The following is a 21,037-nucleotide window of genomic DNA, read 5'->3' as shown; positions in this document are numbered from 1 at the left end:
ATTTACACTTAAGTATTTTATTTTATTTTTGTTGCTATTGTAAATGGGATTGTTTTCTTAATTTCCTTTTCAGATACTTCATCATTATATAGAAATGCTACTGATTGTTTAATGTTGATTTTGTATCCTGCAGCTTTAATGAATTTATCAGTTCTAACTTTTCTGTAACATCTTTAGGGTTTTATATTTGCTGATCATGTCATCAGCAAATGGAGTTAATTTCAATTCCTTTCCTATTAGGATGACTTTTATGTCTTTCTCTTATCTAATTGCTCTGGCTAGGACTCCCAGTATCATGTTAAAAAGAAATGTTGAGAGTGTGCATCCTTGTCTTGTCCCTAATCTTAGAGGAAAGGCATTTAACTTTTCACCATTAAGTATGATGTTAGCTCTGGGTTTGTCATATGTGGCCTTTATTGTGTTGAGGTACATTCCCTATAAAACTAATCTTTTGAGAGTTTTTAAGATGGAAGGGTGTTGAATTTTGTCAAATACTTTTTCTGTATCCATGGATATAATCACATGGTTTTTATCCTTCATTTTTGTTAATGTGGCATAACACATTTTTTGATATGGACAGATTTTAAAGTCTGTTTTTATTTCCTCAGGAAATCAGCTACCATTAATTTGCTTGGTCCTCTATTCTGAACACATCTTCTCTGGGCAGCTGATCATATTCTCAATCCTTAGCTGGATCTCTTCTTTGGAAAAGAAGTTTTCCCAGGATATGCCTATACATTCTTTGATGAAACTGTCAAAGAAAAATTGTACCAGATGGAGTTAAATAGGCAAGGAAGACTTTATTCCAGACAATTGCAATAGGGGAGAGAGATTAAGTAAACTCAAATTCAGATATATCAGGGACATCTGGGGATCTATAACCAGTAGTAAGGGTAAGATAACCATTTGATAGAAAATGACTACGAGGAACTTGTTTAGATATCAAGGTGGAAAAACAGAAACTTGATAGGATTTCGAGGTGAGGAATTCTTACTGAATTGGCTTAGCAGGATTCTTGCTAAAACTAGGCTCAACTGGATTATTTGCTGAAATGGGGCTGGACAAGCCAAGGATGGGACCTAGTTGAGAGGAGGGCTCAGAGGAACCTAAGTAAAGTTTGCTCAAGGATGGAGTTTTTATAAACACCCACCGGAATTTCCTCCGCTTCCTAAAGGAATTGAAGACCCAAAGAACATGTAAGCCACCAGGCAGAGAATCTACATATGCTCCCCTATCCCAGTGTGGGTGACTGCTTCTGCCTCCTCACAGCAGCTGCTCCTTGGTCTTCTGTTCAGTTCTGGGTCAGGTTGTGCAGGCACCATCTCCAATCAGGTCTTGTCCATTACCTTAATTTAGAGGCTTGGGATAAAGTCTGAGTGACTGGTTTGAGCTAGGATAAGTGGATGCTTGATGATGGATGTGATCATAATGAATATGCACAGTACCACAGGCTGGCTATGGTGGTGGGTGGAAGGATGGCTGGGCTTATAAGCATCCCAAACAGGTAGAAGAGGCTGTTAGGCCATTAGGAAAAGGGAGAACACTTTGGGTGAGATCTCATCACGCTAACACGAACAAAGTGGAAAGAAGGTGGGGCCACACTAGCTAAGGCAACACCACAAGAAAATGTTATTTCCCTCTGCAATTAGCACCATTACAGACCATATGAAGTACAATGAAGCACACATAATGGGAACCAAAATAATGTTTTCATAAATTTTGTAAACGTAGTTACAAAGTCTCTGTGTAACCAATGGTAATTCATAATATGAGCTAATTAATTATTACTGGTTTAATGGACTTGGTGAAAGTAGGATTTGACTTGGTTTTTAGGTATATATAAGAAAATCAAAATGTCAAAGTAAGAAATCTGAAAATAAAGAATTGGATGTAAAGGTTGCCTTTACATCATAGAAGAGATTAATTTGTATGAAACACAAATATTTGTTTCTAATTTAGTTCTTGTCCTCTCTGTCCTCTAGGGCACATATTTCCCTCACCTTGCCACCTCACATTTCCCACCTCATTCTAACAGCTAAATGAGTGTCTATCAGGAATTTTCCGGACCTTCCAGGTTTCATCAACTCTATCTCCAATTCGATCCTGGTCTACACACAGAGTTCAGGGGAGGCGAGATAGTGGGTACATTTTCTGTTCTTGACCTTCAGCTCCAAGGGACTGTTTCCCCGGTGCTTCGGACCGAGTGTTTGGTAGTGTCTGGGGAGGACTCGGTCAGGGAGTCCCCTCCTTTCACCCTGGCACTAGGAGCTGAAGAGGCGAGATGCTAGGCGAACGGCCGAAGGCAGAGGTCGTTTTACCCCCTCTCCCTTGTCTCCCACACAAGTTGTAGGACCCCTCCACCGTGTGTGGTCCTGAGTTGGGAATGCCAGCTCCCGGCGCGGCGAGGCCCGGGTCTGGTCCCAAGGTGAGTTTTTCTCTCCGGCTGGAAGGCCCGACGCCGTGGACACCAGGGACCCTAGCCTTCCGGGGCTGCTGGCTTTGAAGGGATTTCCAGACGTTGCAGTCGGGGTGAGCGGTGAGACTAAGGACAGGCGACTAGAGAAAGCAGATGAGGGTGAATTGTGTCATGGAGATGGGGGATGGGGAAAAGGGGCAAGAAGTAACCCGGGGCGCGAGGTCCACAGCAAAAAAAACCAAACAACAAAACAAAACAGAAAACCACCTGAGACCAAGGCTCAGCCACTTTACACGCAGCACTTAGTTGTGGCAGAGAGGAGGGCTTCGAACACTAGGACATTTTGAGGAAGTGTTTGTCTCCATCACAGGAATTGGGTTTCCACGTTGCTGCTGAAGGTTTTCATGAGTCAGTCGGAGCAGCATCTTTCTCTTTGTCTCCAAACCAGTGAATTTGATACGCTTTGAAAGCATTCTTCTAGACGAAGGCGCTTAGTACTTGTGTTTGGATAGAAGCGGAGAGTCCAATACCGTGCACGCGGCCACAAAGGCGTTTTCGAAGTGAATTCGATAGGAAGCAGGGGAACGAGTTTTTCCCACATTCAGAGGCCATCCAGGAACTGTAAAACGTTCACCTTTGAAAGGTCCCACCGAGATTCGAACTCGGATTGCTGGATTCAAAGTCCAGAGTGCTAACCATTACACCATGGGACCAACCACAAGGGTAGACTAGGTATATACAGTCGTGGTTAAATACCTCCTTGATAATAAACTTTCTAGTTGTTCCAATCCGGAAGAGTTAGGTCAGGCTTCAGTGAGACCACGCTGATAGGAAAGCTGTTTGTTGCTGGAGGAGTAACTGGTAAAATAAAACTCAGGGAGATCTGTGCACTCTTTCCTGCGCTTTTGTTAGCATAAATTAGCTTCCAGAAATCATCCGGGGCAGATTTGTGAAGTCTGAAACTTAACAGTTTAGAAAATCCTCTTTAAAAAAAAGAATAGCTGTTATCAACATAAAATTGTGGGTACTCTAAGGCCTGTATGATGTAGCTGAGGGTACAAGAGTAGGAAGAGGAGTAGGAAGAGGCAGCTGTCTTAACTAATTTTCATTATAATAGCATACTTTTGCAAATTTTACAAAATATGTTTCATACAGAGCAACTTCTTCCCAAGGCCTTGGAAAGCACAGCGCAAGGAAAGGATCTTAACACACTTTACAGAAACTCCTGATAAACATCTCTCTGGGGTGCAAATCTTTCAGCAATATCTATCAAAATAGTCTCTTCTACAGTCACTAAAAAGAATGGGATAGACACACGTAACACATGTTGGCTTGGCAGTTTCTGGGGGAGGATTTAAATTTAAAACAAACAAAAAAGGCCAGTAACTTGCTGAATTGTAGTCTAGTATGATTTAAGTTTTGCAAATTATGAGTTATACTTGTGACTCAGTTATATTTGTACATAATAATACTGTACTCAATTTTATGTGTCCATGTTAGAAATAGGTTGGAGGTACATACAACAAACTCTTGGCATGAATTTTTCTGAGGAATGGAACTGAGGATGAAGAAACTTCATTTTTTGCCATGTTGACTTTTTGAATATTTGACTTTTTAAATAAATGTCTATCACTGTTGTAGTAATTAAAAATGCAAATCTACAAAACAAAACCAAAAAAAAGAGTAAGGCTCATCAGTAGAGGACTTAGAAGTCATGTTTACTCCATGTTAACTGCCTACCGTGCTCACCATGGCAGAGATCACTGCCTTGCAGAATGAGAAAAAGGTAGTAGAATCCCTGACTGCAAAGGATAGTTAGGGGGGAAACACAAAAGATAAATTCAGCACGTTAATAGTGGCTGAGAAAATGATCCTTTCAGGGTTGGATGACACAGGCACACAGACAAACATTTTATACACAGTTTCGTTAGGTTTAGCGATTTACTCAAGACCATCCACGGACCCTAAGATTTTTTTTTTTTTTCCAGAGATTTCTGAAAGAAATGTTCTGATTATTCAAAGCCTCTCTACTCAGAAATGCCAAAATGTGAGAAATCAACATGAGGACCAAAGCAGAAGGAAACAGAGAATGGAGAAGGGAACCAGGCAGCAATTCAACAAATATTCCTGGGGCATCTCTGCACTACCAGAGGTATGGATGAACCCAGTGACTGCTTGAAGGGAATGTTCTGGTTACTCCACTCCAGTGATTCGCTAGGCGCTGATCAGCCGTCCAGATTTTGTTAGATTTCTGGGATCAGTTTCCCCACAGTTGTTTAGTCACGGCTCTGTGCTCCGTGACTAAACAACTGAGGCTCATTCTCGGTGGGTCTTGGTTTTCCAATCCGTAAAATGGAAACAATAGACTAATTCTTACATTTCTTTTTAAGTCTGATTTAGGATGAAAGGGAAAGGTGAAAGTGGCCCAAAATTAACGAGGAAAGGCCGGGGAGGAGCCTACAGATTCGCTGACGTGGTAGTCCTTAGGGATGCTCCTCTCTGTTTTGTTTCAGGTCACTGCGGTGAGCAACGCGGGTCTGAGTGCCAGCGGTAGTTTATCATGGTGACAGGAAAACACAGACCAGCAGCCTCTACCCCAGCACTACTCACACTGTGAAACTCTTTTCACTGGGATGCCAGATAACTAGGTGATTCCGGAGAGTCGATTCTCCGTAGTTTCCAGAGTACTTGCCTCTCCAGAATTACTGGTACCGTAGGTGTTTGCACAACCAGTGAGAAGACTGCACCACCTGGAATCCTAGAGCGGACCGGAAGTGAGCGTGGCTCACCGGGCCCGGCCGGAACCTAGGGGCACAGCTGCGGGTGTGTCCGCGGAACCGCCACCTGAGCCGTGGAGTGTTTCCCTCGACCCACTAGTCCGGGTTCGACAGGGTCTGAGCTCCTCAGGTGGGAGCTGCGGCCGAGGGAAGGGTGCATATGCGCGGCGACAATCGGGCCTCTTCCCCAGGCAGCTTGTGAGCCCCTCTACCTCTCCGCCCTCGCCCAGGCTGCTCCGATTTTCGTTTCCTTGCCTAGGCTCATATACCCAGGCTTTATTTAGGGCCAAAGTATCCTTCATAACCTCCGTTTTCTGTCTCGCTAGTATCTTGCCGCTCAATTTGTGACCCTGAAGCTTTAGTGAGTCGTTCTGTGCTCGCTATTTCTGGTCTTTTCAGAGGATGGCTTCACTTTCAATGGAATTGCCCAAGTAACTGACCTGTGTTGTCACGTAAACAAGTCCTTTTAAACTGAGTCTGTAGTTGTCCTGTGTTGAGTGTTTTCTTATATCAAAAACTTTCCTCACCAAGAACAAAAAAGGAGCTCAAGTAAAATCACCCATTTGCCTAGACCCTATCTGCAGAGAGCCTTTCCCTGAGCTGTCTAAGCTCGGGATGGAAGCAGTCTCCAAGGTCTTCCCAGCCTTGGCTGGCCAGGCTCCAGAAGAACAAGGGGAGATTATCAAAGTAAAGGTTAAAGAAGAAGACCATACTTGGGATCAGGAATCAGGCCTACCTAGGAATTTGTATTATACCAGGGAACTCTCTCGTCAGCGCTTCAGGCAGTTCTGCTATCAGGAGACACCTGGGCCCAGGGAGGCTCTGAGTCAGCTGCGGGAACTTTGCCGTCAGTGGCTGAACCCAGAGATACATACCAAGGAGCAGATCCTGGAATTGTTGGTGCTGGAGCAGTTCCTGACCATCCTGCCTGAGGAGCTCCAGTCCTGGGTGCGGGAGCATAATCCTGAGAGTGGAGAAGAGGTGGTAACTTTGCTGGAAGATTTGGAGAGGGAGCTTGATGAACCTAGACAGCAGGTGAGAAATTGGAGGTGCCATCTTCTGTGGAGAATTTGGGTGCATGGATCCAGAATGGAGTAATGGGAGTAATTTCGCACTGGTGGTTCCAAACCCTGGTTTAGGGCATTATTTCTTATTTGATCACTGGTGTAGATGAATAGATTCATGCATATGAGATAACAGTCTTTGTGTGTGATACAAATAATTACATGATTTAACCAAATGGAAAGCCTTGATCTATTTTTTACCAGAAAATATATTTTATGTAGTGACTATGAGATTAAAGAAATATACAATAGTAATTTTTTTTTTAAAAAAATTACTGTCTTTTGAAGCTATCTCGGCTTTGTCACTAATTAGCTGTGTACCCTTGGGCATATTACACCTTCTCTGGAACATTAATGTCTTCATCTGTACAATGAAAATACTAGTTGCATGATTTCCTTGGTTCTTTTCAGTATCTAGAGTTGTTGGTATGTAAAATATTTTGAGCTCAAAATTATTTTTAGAAGAATTTTAAAAGCTTTTTGCCGTTACAATGGAGTTGTTTCTAAAGGACTACATTTGCCTTCTTTGACAGTAATTTTAGGACATTATGAATATTGCCAGACATTCTTATATTTTTTAGTGATAATGTTCATACATTTATCTGAACTGTTTCAGAATATGAACCCTTATGTATACAGTCTGATCTGTTAAAAACGCATGTTTCTGGAATGCAAAATCTTTTGAAATGAGGTCAGTATGCCATAAGTGAGTCAGTATAAAGCTGAAATTGTGAGGGCTCATGTATGAGTTTTCCTAGCAAGTTGATGTTTGGGGCCACCAAGTGGGAGTGGCTGAATTCAGAGTATCTGATTTAGCTGAGCACAGCAAGTCCTGAGTACATACAATACTGTACATAATTCCCATTTGCCGCCCCATCCTTCCTTGGCTGTCTTGGAAGCGCCTATTTGCGTTGTTCCCTCCCATCTTTGTGTATTTTTTGCTAAACTTTTTTGGATTCCAGAAAAGGAGCAAGCAGAGGGTTTTGCAAGTGCCATAGAAATGTGCTTGTGATACAATTTCTGCTAGTGAGTATAAAAGAAGAAAAACTTTAACAATTGAAGACAGGTTTGAAACTGTACAGTGTTTTGAAAGAAAAGAAACTGAGATTGGTCATGCAACTGGCATAAAGGAGTAAATGTATGTACAATTAGAGACAATGATGGGAAAAATAAAAAAAAATTATCTAGCTGAAACAACTGCCAGTGTTATGAAATCTATTGGAACAAGGCATAAGGAAATGGAGGAAATGGAGCATTTGTTAAGTGTGTAGATTGAATACCAAACAAGGAAGCAATCCAGTGCAGTGTTTCTCCAAGTTAAAGAGAATACCATCACAATGTATGGAGACATTAAGAAAAAAAAGATGAAAATCCCACAGAAGTGCCTTCATTTAGTGGAAGCAGTGGCTGGTTTAGTGGCTTCAGGAACTACTGTAGTTTCCACAGTATTAAACTATGCAGACGAGGCTGTAAGTGCAGATGAAGAAGCTGCAAAGACATTTCCCCCAGCATTAAGAAATTAGATTGATGAAGAAGGCCATCCCCTGGCTCAGATTTTTAGTTTTTATGAAACCAGTTTCTTTTGGAAGCAGATGCCCTCAAGGGGATATGTGGAGAATTTGGGTGCATGGATCCAGAATGGAGTAAGCAGGACTGGAAGTGCTCTAGAAACACACTGTGGGGTTTAAGGCTACAAAGGATCAGCAGATGGTGATGCTGGGTGCAAATGCCAGTGGAATTTTAAAGCTAAAGCCTGTGATTATCATTGTGCTGATCTATAAGCTTTAAAATGAATTGTAAAGACTAGCCTTGGTGCCTACTATATGTCTAGCAAGAGAGACTGGATAACAAGGCAGACATTTTCTGATCGTTTAGGTGATTTTTTTGTAGATTAAAAAAAACATTGCAAGAGAAAAACATTGTCTTTTAAAATTCTTATAATTCTCAGTGATACACCAAGCCACCCTCTAGTAGTTACTGAGCTTTCTTCAAATATCACAGTTATCATTTTACCTCCCAATACAACTTCTTTACTGCAGCCCCTTGATCACAGTGTGATTGCAATCTTTAAAGCTTATGATTTAAAGCAAACATTCAAGATACTGATTGTCTATACAGGGGGTGACAGTCCCCTAACAGTTTTTGAATTATGTAAATGATTCAACATTAAACTTATGGTTGATATTGTTGTAGACGCCTGGAATGATTTCACAAAAGCCTGTTTGCATGGGGTGTGATGTACAATTCTACCTGATTTAATTTATGATTCCAAAGCCTTTGAGCCTTCAGAAGAGCTCTCCAAAACCAACCGAAGCTGTGTTGCTCTTGCAAAGGGGGCTGGATTTGAAGAAGATGCTAGTGAGGATAATGCGGAGTGTTGCAGTCTGACACACAGGATCTTTCTACAGAGGAGCTGCAAGTTAGTTGCTGAGACACAAATGGAAGGTGTGGAGGAAGAACATGCAGTTCCGCAAGCTACAAGCTGCCTCCCAAGAGCTTTTCACTGCTCAGTTATCTTCTGTTTCAAGTATGATAGAGAAGCGGTTGGAGTGGATAAAAGATAATGACTACAGTGCAGAACGCAGCATGATTTTACTTCATGACATAAAGTCCTATTTGGAGCCATATAAACAGCTTCGTTATGAAAGAAGGAAAGTGTTAAAACAGCAAACACTGGGCATCTTTTTATAAGCCAGTGTCAGAGAAGTAAAAACAAGATGATGGACCGGAACCCACATCATGTTTCCTGTAGTATAACTGTATCCAAGGGTGGAAGGATATAACATCAAATGTTCAAGCCTCTTCACTTCACTTTTGATGATTATATCTTTCCACCATTGAATTTTTGTTGTTGTTGTTGTTTGTTTGTTTTGAGACAGAGTCTCCCTCTCTCCCCCAGGCTGCAGTGCAGCGGCGTGATCTTGGCTCACTGCAAGCTCTGCCTCCCGGGCTCACGCCATTCTCCTGCCTCAGCCTCATGAGTAGCTGGGACTACAGGCGCCCGTCACCACTCCTGGCTAATTTTTGTATTTTTAGTAGAGACGGGGTTTCACCGTGTTAGCCAGGATGGTCTCAATCTCCTGACCTTGTGATCCTCCCGCCTCGGCCTCCCAAAGTGCTGGGATTACAGGCGTGAGCCACCGCGCCTGGCCCACCTTTGAATTTTTGATAATTATATCCTTCCACCCTTGCTTCGCCCTTTCCTCACACTTGTTTCTAATAAGATAACATCACCTTTCTAAGGTAAAAGCCTATACTTAAAGTAAGATTTATTAACGTCTTATATTTTTACTAGCGTTGTTATAGTGTTTGTTTTATTTTATTTTATTTTTATTTTTTGAGACGGAATCTCACCAGGCAGGAGTGCAGTGGCCCGATCTCGGCTCACTGCAACCTCTGTCTCCCTGGTTCAAGGGATTTTCCTGCCTCAGCCTCCTAAGTAGCTGGGATTTGCAGGCATGCGCTACCACGCCCAGCTAATTTTTGTATTTTTAGTAGAGACGTGGCTTCACCATGTTGGCCAGGATGGTCTCGATCTGTTGACCTCGTGATCCGCCAACCTCGGCCTCCCAAAGTGCTGGGATTACAGGCGTGAGCCACTGCGCGCCAGCCAGGAGTTGTTACAGTTTTAATAGTGCTCTGGTGACAAAGTTGTGTAGGTGTTAAAATAGTCCACCCTTTAACCGTATTTTCCCCATAAATCCTGTCACTTTTCTGCAGTTTTGCAGAAAGCATGTTTTTTAATACATTCATCTATTACATTGCAGCACAAATGCCTATATAAGCAATTTCTCAAGTCTAGTCAGCACACCCTTTTCCTTTTGCTTTAAATAACAAATACAGGCCGGGCGCGGTGGCTCAAGCCTGTAATCCCAGCACTTTGGGAGGCCGAGACGGGTGGATCACGAGGTCAGGAGATCGAGACCATCCTGGCTAACACAGTGAAACCCCGTCTCTACTAAAAATACAAAAACTAGCCGGGCGAGGTGGCGGGCGCCTGTAGTCCCAGCTACTCGGGAGGCTGAGGCAGGAGAATGGCGTAAACCCGGGAGGCGGAGCTTGCAGTGAGCTGAGATCCGGCCACTGCACTCCAGTCCGGGCGACAGAGCGAGACTCCGCCTCAAAAAAAAAAAAAAAAAAAAAAAAAAAAAAAAAAACAAACAAACAAATACAGGGTTCCACACCCCCCCCCTTAAGATATGCCTGTTACTTTAGAATAGGGGTATCCAATCTTTTGACTTCCCTGGGCCACATTGGAAGAATAATTGTCTTGGGCCACACTAAAATACACTAACACTAATGATAACTGATCAGCTTAAAAAAAAAAAAAATCACAAAACAATCTTACAATGTTTTAAGACAGTTTACAAAATTGTGTTGGGCCACATTCAGAACTGTCCTGGGCTGCATGTGGCCCGCAGGCTGCACAAGCTTGCTTTAAAATTTCCCCTTCTAGCTTTTTTGAAAACTGTAGCTTCTGGTAGGACTTGGGTATTGTTCAGGTTATACGCTGATCATATTTGATAGTTTTTTTAAAAATGTGGTCAGAGTTATAAATATCTCTTAGTCTTGTTGAAGATCAAGTTTGTATAAATGTTTCTCATTTTTCTTGTTTTTGTGTGATTTCCCCCACAGGGGAAATACCACTGTGGCAGACATGTTTAGCTGCCAGTCCAGTGTCTGTTCTACCCTTCTTTCTTCCCTACAAGATGTTGGTTTTGTTCATACTGGCAGTGTATCTAATTAAATTCTTTTCCAGGGTTCTTTGTTTGTTCTAGAGTTAACTGTGCAACAGAATTCTGGCCAGGGAGAAATAAGCATATTTCGGGGAGGAGGTTCCTGGGGAAGCTTTTATTTTCCTAATAAAATAGGGGAGATGGGTTTAGTTTCACCTTTTCCCACTTCCAGTCTTGAACACTAATGTGATATCTGGCCATCTTGTGACCATTAAGTGATGGTAAACATGAGGCCAAATGCTAGTGTTAAAAGTGACAGAGCAGAAATATGAAGACAGCTAGGGTCCCTAACAAAACTGTTAGATAAATGAGTTGGTGCCAGCAACTACCTTCTTCTAGACTTCTTGTTATGTAACAAAAATAAACCTCTATTTGTTTGTGCCACTATAAGTTAGGTGTTCTAACTTATTGGAAATATGTGCATTTCTAATGAACACAGCAATATGTACCATATTACAACCAAAAGTTTCTTTCCAGCATTTTTATTTATTTATTTATTTGAGATGGAATCTCACTCTGTCACCCAGGCTGGAGTGCAGTGGCACGATCTTGGCTCACTGCAACCTCCACCTCCCAGACTCAAGCGATCCACCCTACTCAGCCTCCTGAGTAGCTGGGACCACAGATATGTGCTACCATGCCCGGCTAATTTTTTGTATTTTTGGCAGTGATGAGGTTTCACTATGTTGCCCAGGCGTGAACCACTGCGCCCGGCCCAATATTTACTTTTAATTAACCACACTGAAACTCATTTACAATTTTTTTTAGTCATCACAGTTTAGAAGATATTTCTTAACGTGCTTTCATTGTTATTCCCAGAAACAGAAACCAAAGGGATGCATTTTAACTCTTGTCCTATAAAGACATCAGTTTCTGTTGTATGGCTCTGGCTTTATTAGTCCCAGCATTTTTCATTTCTCTTCATATTTTATCTTGTACTTAAGAATTCAGTAGGCCGGGCGCGGTGGCTCAAGCCTGTAATCCCAGCACTTTGGGAGGCCGAGACGGGCGGATCACGAGGTCAGAAGATCAAGACCATCCTGGCTAACATGGTGAAACCCCGTCTCTACTAAAAATACAAAAAAACTAGCCGGGCGACGTGGCGGGCGCCTGTAGTCCCAGCTACTCGGGAGGCTGAGGCAGGAGAATGGCGTGAACCCGGGAGGCGGAGCTTGCAGTGAGCTGAGATCCGGCCACTGCACTCCAGCCTGGGCGGCAGAGCGAGACTCCGTCTCAAAAAAAAAAAAAAAAAAAAAAAAGAATTCAGTAAAGACTGATGTTTTTTCTTCTTACATTCTATTTTAATGGAAAAATACAAGTTTAGCTATGACAAACTACAATTATTATGTTGTTTACCAAATGCATCTGTTTGTCCACAGGTCTCACAGGGCACATATGGTCAGGAAGCTTCTATAGAAGAAATGGCCCTTCTGGATTCTGCAAAGGAGTCTTTAGGCACCCAGCTTCAGTCTATGGAAGATAGAATGGAATGTGAATCTCCAGAGCCACACCCACTTCAAGATAATGGTGAGAATAATTTAGTTCTAAGAAAGAGGGTGAGACTTGGGAGAGTGAAGGGTCTAGTATTGAAAGTTACCAAACCTCATTCCATTTCAGCTTCTACTGAATGTATTAATAGTTGAAGGAAAAGTCAACCCATATAGTGTAGTGTTATTAAGGAAGTTGAATTAAAGCAGTCAGGTAATAATGTCAAAATACTTGAACCCAAGATTTTTCATGGATACTTTGTAATGAAGTTGGTAAGTACTTGTGGATAAATCAGATACCTCTGTATGTAAATACTGAGCACTTGGCAGTGTAGTCTTGGGTCCCATTGCTGTAGCCTCTGACCACGATTTTTGTCACATAATGACTGTGTATACATTGGAAATACTATTTGGAAATTCTACGTTAAAATATGGAATTTCTGAAGTCTATGTTTATTAGTGTTCTAAGGTCTGTTATTGGTATAATGTGTAGTAGAGGTGGAGTCTGGCCTGGTTCTGGAACAGCTATCTTTTCTGTTTAAAAAGGGTTAGGTAAAATGGATACAATGTTTTTCTCCTCTTACAGCCCTAACAATTTTATTAGACATTAATATTGATTCAAAAACTTACAGGGCTCAGGCCAGGCGCGGTGGCTCAAGCCTGTAATCCCAGCACTTTGGGAGGCCGAGACGGGCGGATCACGAGGTCAGGAGATCGAGACCATCCTGGCTAACATGGTGAAACCCTGTCTCTACTAAAAAATACAAAAAACTAGCCGGGCGAGGTGGTGGGCGCCTGTAGTCCCAGCTACTCGGGAGGCTGAGGCAGGAGAATGGCGTAAACCCGGGAGGCGGAGCTTGCAGTGAGCTGAGATCCGGTCACTGCACTCCAGCCCGGGCTACAGGGCTCATATTTTCCTGGTTCTCTTGACATTGCCCTGTATTTCTTCTGCTAATTCATTCTTGTTTATTTTCCTTGTATGCTTCTAGTTCTATAGCATGGCACAAAATGGATCAGCATGGAAAGAAATGCTGTCCATACGATGGTCTTTTTCAGTCACATTTTGAGATAGCACTTACCATTATTGTTATTTTATTATAAAGTTAATCAACAATTTTCTATTGAACACTCGATGTAGTAACGTATTAGATAATGTGAAAGATACTAGAGAAATAAGTGATTTCTGTTTCTTTAGAAACTTAGTCTTTTTGTATCTACCTATAGAACAGTTAAAGAAGAAAGTGCTATAGGGCTAACTTGTGTTATAAATAGATTATGATTTTCAGGAAAGGAAAACTCACTGTGAGCTTCAATTTAATGATCGAAGAAGCCTTACTGGAACAATTGAGAGTTAAATGAGGCCAAACCACACAGTAACATATCATTAATTTTAACCTAGTTTTAGAAAATATAAACATTTTAGATGATTTAAATTTACTAGTTCATTACTGCTACAGAACCAAACTATGGTTCACTTGCCTGGCACAGGAAAGCCAAACATCCACATCAGTAGGAGAAAGGAAGGCATTTATTTGCAGAGTGTCAAGCAAGGAGAATTGGGCCCCTCAAAATTAAGACCCAGTCTCCCCGATGGTTTGCAAGTAAGAGTTTTTTAAAAGAAGGGAGTCAGAGGTTACAAGCAAAGTCATAAATCAATATGTGGACACTGTACATTTGTTTGACCCAAAAAGGTAGGACGGACATCTCAAGGGGCTTACAGGTCATAGGTAGATTCAAAGATTTTCTGATTTGCAATTGGTTAAGGAGGCAAAGCTTTGTCTAAAAATTTGGGATCAGCAGAAAAGAAGGTTAGCTCTGGCTTGTGGGTATGACTTCTTCCAGGCCCCACAGGAAGAACTTTAGAACAAAGCAGCGGTTGGAATTCAGTCCTCAGTTCCCCCTTATCTGAGGTCTTCAGACCAGTGGATCCATTTGGTGGAGGTATGGGTTTCTGAAAAACAACTTAGGGATATATGTTAAGATGTTATCTTTAGTTAATATAGGGAACATCTCATGACTTTTTGGATGTTGTTTTAAGGTATTACCTTCTTGTTTCTCAAGTTGCTCGTTTGCTTCTTAGAGATAGTTAGATGCGTGGAATTTCCCTTGAAGGAACTCAAGATTTTCTGTTATTACCATGCTTGGGGTTAGGGGTGGCTGTCAGTCCCCTAAGAGGAGTCCCTGTTCTGTCTCACTATTTGGTATGCAAATTGATAGTATAAATAATGTTGACTTGAGTGAAAGTATTTTTCCAAGAAACTATAAAACTGTCTAGAGATGTTATGCTAATTCTAAAGTATTCTTTTTTATTTTTTCCAAAATAGTTTTTTTCTTAACACTTAGCCAAATTTGAAGTATTCTTAGTGTTTCTGTTATTATGAGTATTCTAGAAATTTCTTTTAATAAGCTTTATTAAGTCAAAAATTTTTCACTAATTTAGACTCATCCACTACTCTTATTAAAATTAGTAATGAAGCTATTTGTATTGAGTTTGTACTTAATAGCCCTGAAAGGGAGCTGATATGAATATATCAGGTTGGAACTTACTCTTCAAATGTTGATGTAATAGCTAACCTGACTGAATAAAAGAGAAAATGTGTAGTGTGGAGATTTTTTTAAAAAATCTATTATTGGCTTGCTGAGGTTCCTCCAAAAAAAAAAAAAAAAGTCTTTGCATAGTAAACAAACAAATAAATGCTAATTTGCATCCTATTTTATGTAAAACAATGCTTCAATCATGAAAACTGCTCTGGAAAGTCATGTCCTGGCTTTCTACCCTTTATTGTGTGAAACTTTTTATTACTAGCTGGAGTTCGTCATTTATGCTCTTCCTTCCACCAAGGTTGGATTCCTTAATCAAAATGGTATCCCCCTAGCCTGGTGCAGTAACTCATGCCTGTAATCACAGCACTTTGGGAGGCTGAGGCTGGCAGGCAGATTGCTTGAGACCAGGAGTTCAGGCTGGCCAACATGGTGAAACTCCATCTCTACTAAAAATAAAAACATTAGTCAAATGTTGTGGTGCGCCTGTAATCCCAGCTACTTGGGAGGCTGAGACAGGAGAATTGTGTGAATCTGGGAAGCAGTGAGTGAGCTGTGATTGTGCCACTGCAGTCTAACCTGGGCAACAGAGTGAGACTCTGTCTCAAAAAAGAAAGAAAATGGTATCCCCTTTTGTGTGCCCATAGTCCCTACTTCTACCTCAAGCACTACTGGCTCCTTTGACAATATATGTATTTTAAATTATATTTCTGAATATTCTAATTGATTTTTTTCCTTTGTTTTTAGGGTCATTTTTGTGGTTTTCCATGATGTCTCAAAGCATGGGTGATGATAACCTCAGTAGCTTAGATACTAATGAAGCAGAAATTGAACCAGAAAACATGAGAGAAAAGTTCTTCAGAAGCTTAGCAATGTTACTGGAAAACAAAAGTAATAATACTAAGATATTTTCTAAAGCAAAGTACTGTCAGTTGATAAAGGAAGTGAAAGAAGCTAAAGCTAAGGTGAAAAAGGAATCAGTTGACTACCGTCGCTTGGCTAGATTTGATGTTATCCTTGTACAAGGAAATGAGAAGCTAATTGAGGCTGTAAATGGGGAAACAGATAAAATACGATATTACTTACATAGTGAGGACTTATTCGACATTCTGCATAATACACATCTCAGCATTGGACATGGTGGACGTACTCGCATGGAGAAAGAGTTACAAGCGAAATATAAGAACATCACAAAAGAAGTTATAATGCTATATCTGACCCTCTGTAAACCATGCCAACAGAAAAATTCAAAACTCAAGAAGGTTCTAACATCAAAACCAATTAAGGAAGTTAGTTCAAGATGCCAAGTAGATCTTATAGACATGCAGTTGAATCCTGATGGGGAGTATAAATTTATTATGCATTATCAGGATCTCCGTACAAAGTTAAGTTTTTTGCGGTCATTAAAGTCTAAAAGACCTACGGAAGTTGCACATGCTCTTTTAGATATATTTACAATTATTGGAGCACCCAGTGTCCTACAATCTGACAATGGGAGGGAATTTTCAAGCCAGGTTGTCAGTGAACTCAGTAATATTTGGCCAGAATTGAAAATTGTCCATGGGAAGTCTCAGACCTGCCAAAGCCAGAGTTCTGCAGAACAAACTGAAGATATCCGAAAGAGGATTTTCTCCTGGATGCAAACTAACAACTCATCACACTGGGCTGAATTTTTGTGGTTCATTCAGATGACCCAAAATCAACCCTATCACAGAAGCATGCAACAGACTCCATGTGAAAGTGCATTTAGCTCTGAAGCTAAACTGGGCTTGTCCCATTCTCAGTTAACTGAAGAACTTGTTGCCAGCTTGCATACAGAAAATGAATTAGATCAGGCTGACAAAGAGTTAGAAAATACTTTAGGAGCCCAGTATGAAGAAAACATTGAGACTGGAACAGATAGTAGTGATATTGAAGAGAATCTTTCTGTCACTCCTAAGATGGCTGAAAAAAGCCCCCCTGAGAGGAGACTAAGATTTTTATCCTGTGTAGTCTGTGAAAAGGAATGCACAGGTGTTAATAGTTGTATATCATGTGATGGAAATATCCATGCAATTTGTGGAGTGCCCTCTCAACATGATACTGAGGGCTGTGGTCGGCAAATAACTTGTAGCCTTTGCTATGAAACCAGCACAATGAAAAGGAAACGTGATGAGATTCAAAGAAGTTTGCCAGTTCAACCTTCCAAAATGCTAAAGCCATCAGGGCCAACATTCTCACCAGACAAAGTAGGAGATTGGGTAAGATTGCATATCTGCCATAGATGAAAGCAGGGAAAGAATCTCATTACACGTTACTGTGAATAAGTGTTGTGTGACAAGGTATATGAAAGCACATTTTTATTACCTTGGATATATTTCCCCCAAAGAAGGCCTAATTACTTTTAATACTTCTCTTTTTTCCCAAGTTGGAAGTTGTAAAGTTGTAACCTTGAATGCTGTCTTTTTTAATTATTCTGGGGGTGATGAACAGTATCTCTTTTACTCCTTTTTGATGTCACGCATTTCTTGGGAGAATGAGAAAGCTAAGATTGAGGGAATAAATAGTGTGTATGCTAGTATGTTTCTACAGAGAATGAATTTGGTAACATGAATTTAATGTTTCTCTGTTTCAATCGTGAGTTTGGGTTGGGGGTAAGCTAAGAAAAGACATTTCAAGTCAAGTGAAGAAGTATTTGTAGGGGTAGGGGATGATAAATTTGCTTGGAAGATAAGGGTTTGTGTTGGGAAAGACTTCAGTTTGGGAATTTAAATGGAGAGTATGAAATAGAACCAATAAAATTTAAAATCAGTAGGCTTTATGAGGTAGGGTTAATGTTTTGAAATATGGAGATTACTCATGACTTAAACTAGTGGTACTCAAAGTGTGATCAGTAGACCAGTACTGGTATAAAAACTCCAGTCTGTAAGGAAATAAGTATAAAACTTGAGCATAAGTATTTAGAAACATAGCAATTGACATTACTGCAACATTCAAGCAAATGATTAATGGACTTATCTTACCGAATAGACTATAGACCAATTTAGGTATTGTTAAACTCTCAAGGTGAGTCACATGTGGTGGCAGTTACACACTAGTCAAACTCAGTAGGTCCCCATTACAACCTGTGATACTTTATGCTTAGTTTATCAGCCATAACCCAAAGATGTATAAAACTGAGAAAATGTAGGCATTTATTTATTTTTATAACTTAACTTTAAAATAATTTTTTATTTTAATCAAGTCTAGTTTTAAACTTGTGGTTTAACATTGTTAGCTAAAGGAGGAAAGTAAAATTCATATTATTTACTTTTATTCCTAATTTCAGGTGGCGAAACAAGCTTCACTGGACTTTTTTGTCAAGAAAAGACATGCCTTTTCTGAACACAGTAGTAGTAATAAAAGAAATGTTAACAATAGAAGTTATCCTGAAGAAGGGAGAACCAAGAGAGTTCATGCTAGTTTCACTCGGAAATATGATCCTTCATATATTGAGTTTGGTTTTGTAGCTGTAATTGATGGTGAAGTACTAAAACCGCAGTGTATTATTTGTGGAGATGTACTGGCTAATGAAGCAATGAAACCATCAAAGCTTAAGCGACATTTATATTCAAAACATAAAGAAATAAGTTCACAACCAAAAGAATTCTTTGAAAGAAAGAGTAGTGAATTGAAAAGCCAACCAAAGCAGGTGTTCAACGTTTCTCATATAAACATTAGTGCTTTGCGGGCTTCGTATAAAGTAGCACTTCCGGTTGCTAAGTCTAAAACACCATACACAATTGCTGAGACACTAGTGAAAGACTGCATCAAAGAAGTTTGCTTGGAAATGTTGGGTGAATCTGCAGCAAAGAAGGTAGCTCAGGTACCACTTTCCAATGACACCATAGCGCGACGTATTCAGGAACTGGCTAATGATATGGAAGATCAACTTATAGAACAAATAAAACTAGCAAAGTATTTTTCATTGCAACTTGATGAATGCAGAGATATTGCTAACATGATAATTCTTTTAGTCTATGTGAGGTTTGAACATGATGATGACATAAAGGAAGAGTTCTTTTTTTCAGCCTCTTTGCCTACAAACACAACTAGCTCAGAACTATATGAAGCTGTAAAGAATTATATTGTTAACAGATGTGGTTTGGAATTTAAATTTTGTGTAGGAGTATGTTCTGATGGTGCAGCTTCAATGACAGGAAAACATTCTGAAGTGGTAACCCTGATTAAGGAACTTGCACCAGAATGTAAAACAACACATTGCTTCATTCATCGAGAAAGTCTTGCTATGAAAAAAATATCAGCGGAACTGAATAGTGTACTTAATGATATAGTAAAAATTGTGAATTACATAAAATCTAATGCATTGAATTCAAGATTATTCTCTTTATTATGTGATAATATGGAAGCTGATCATAAGCAACTGTTACTGCATGCTGAGATACGGTGGTTATCACGGGGAAAAGTTCTGTCAAGAATGTTTGAAATACGAAATGAACTCTTAGTGTTTCTGCAAGGCAAGAAACCCGTTTGGTCCCAACTTTTTAAAGATGTGAATTGGACAGCCAGACTTGCTTATTTGTCTGATATCTTCAGTATTTTTAATGATCTTAATGCTTCTATGCAAGGGAAGAATGCAACTTATTTTTCAATGGCAGATAAAGTTGAAGGACAAAAACAAAAGTTAGAAGCTTGGAAAAACAGAATTTCTACAGATTGTTATGACATGTTTCATAATTTAACAACAATTATCAATGAAGTAGGTAATGATCTTGATATTGCACATCTGCGAACGGTTATCAGTGAACATCTTACAAATTTGTTAGAATGTTTTGAATTTTATTTTCCATCAAAAGAAGATCCACGCATAGGAAATTTGTGGATCCAAAATCCATTTCTTTTATCAAAAGATAACTTAAATCTAACTGTAACTCTACAGGATAAGTTGTTGAAGCTGGCTACCAATGAAGGATTGAAAATCAGTTTTGAAAATACAGCATCACTTCCTTCATTTTGGATAAAAGCTAAAAATGAATATCCTGAGCTTGCCGAGATTGCTTTAAAATCGCTTCTTCTTTTTCCCTCAACGTACCTCTGTGAGACCGGATTCTCTACTTTAAGTGTTATTAAAACAAAACATAGAAACAGTTTAAATATACATTATCCCCTGAGGGTAGCATTGTCATCAATCCAACCTAGATTAGACAAATTAACAAGCAAGAAGCAAGCTCACTTATCACATTAAAAGCTTTAAATATTGATATGTAAGGTGTTTGTTCAAAGTATGCATATAAGCATTGAGTGTGAGGAATTTGCTATCTCACTTGAAACTTTCTGTCTAGTTACAGTTATGGAAGTATGAAGTTATGAGTGAAACAGCGATTTTCTATATAAATTGCCTATATGTATATTTTCAATTAAGACTGGACAGTTTTTATTATTCTTTTATTGTTCCTGTTGTATTTGTCATATTTATTAAAATATAATTTTAGATCTGTTGATTCTAATATTAAAACATTTGATCATATATCTGGTGTCTTCTTATTGTATTTCATTAGCATGTTAAGATTGTAGGAAAACTTCAAGATGGGGGATGGTTTCTTTGAAATAGACTAGGTCAGTGAAGGGAAGTGAATTCAAGGGGGTAGGCTTAGAATTCAAATGCAGGGGACAGGTCAGTGGGATATGAAGTTTGTTAAGCTGATCCAGATGGTTAGGTTGGATCTTGATGTTAAGTTTGTTTTGTAGATGCATGTTTAGACAAAGTGTGTGAGTGGGATGGAAGGAAACACTTATTTTGTAATGGTGTTATGACCTTGGATTCATATTGATACATTCTGATTTCTTTCTTTCTTTTTTTTTTTTTTTTTCCTCTTTTGAGACAGGGTCTTGCTCTGTCGCTTAGGCTGGAGTGCACTGGTGCAATCTCTGCTGACTGCAACCTCCACCTCCCGGGTTCAAGTGATTCTCTTGCCTCAGTCTTCCGAGTAGCTGGGATTACAGGCACCCACCACCATGCCTGGCTAATTTTTGTACT

The 21,037-nt window shown here is 40.0% G+C and overlaps 1 protein-coding gene and 1 non-coding gene across 3 annotated transcripts; one reads left to right on the top strand and one right to left on the bottom strand.

Moving 5' to 3' along the window:
- Positions 1-3,057: 3,057 nt before the first annotated feature.
- Positions 3,058-3,129, bottom strand: TRNAQ-UUG. The gene has a single exon. It is a non-coding gene; the product is annotated as a tRNA-Gln (tRNA).
- A 1,275-nt stretch (positions 3,130-4,404) lies between these two features.
- Positions 4,405-20,524, top strand: ZBED9 (zinc finger BED-type containing 9). 2 transcript variants are annotated; one of them, XM_033216537.1, is made up of 5 exons: positions 4,405-4,568; positions 4,930-5,064; positions 12,373-12,520; positions 15,769-17,261; positions 18,329-20,524. In XM_033216537.1, exons 3-5 carry the CDS (start codon positions 12,415-12,417, stop codon positions 20,243-20,245), a joined length of 3,516 nt encoding a protein of 1,171 aa, XP_033072428.1. In that variant the 5' UTR covers positions 4,405-4,568; positions 4,930-5,064; positions 12,373-12,414; the 3' UTR covers positions 20,246-20,524. The 2 variants fall into 2 exon arrangements, with proteins under 2 accessions (XP_033072428.1, XP_033072427.1); XM_033216536.1 differs by lacking the exons at positions 4,405-4,568; positions 4,930-5,064 and adding an exon at positions 5,198-6,228.
- Positions 20,525-21,037: the final 513 nt, after the last annotated feature.

The sequence above is a fragment of the Trachypithecus francoisi genome, unplaced genomic scaffold, assembly GCF_009764315.1.
Source record: "Trachypithecus francoisi isolate TF-2019V2 unplaced genomic scaffold, Tfra_2.0 Lachesis_group10, whole genome shotgun sequence".
NCBI lineage: Eukaryota > Metazoa > Chordata > Mammalia > Primates > Cercopithecidae > Trachypithecus > Trachypithecus francoisi.
This window is presented reverse-complemented; position numbering and strand designations above follow the sequence as displayed.

Bases quoted from the DNA above. Each gene is read 5' to 3' on its own strand.
- ZBED9 (XM_033216536.1), top strand. From the start codon at position 5,809: ATGGAAGCAGTCTCCAAGGTCTTCCCAGCCTTGGCTGGCCAGGCTCCA. The intron at 12,521-15,768 runs GTGAGAATAATT...CTTTGTTTTTAG, and splicing joins ACACCCACTTCAAGATAATG to GGTCATTTTTGTGGTTTTCC. The intron at 17,262-18,328 runs GTAAGATTGCAT...TCCTAATTTCAG, and splicing joins CAGACAAAGTAGGAGATTGG to GTGGCGAAACAAGCTTCACT.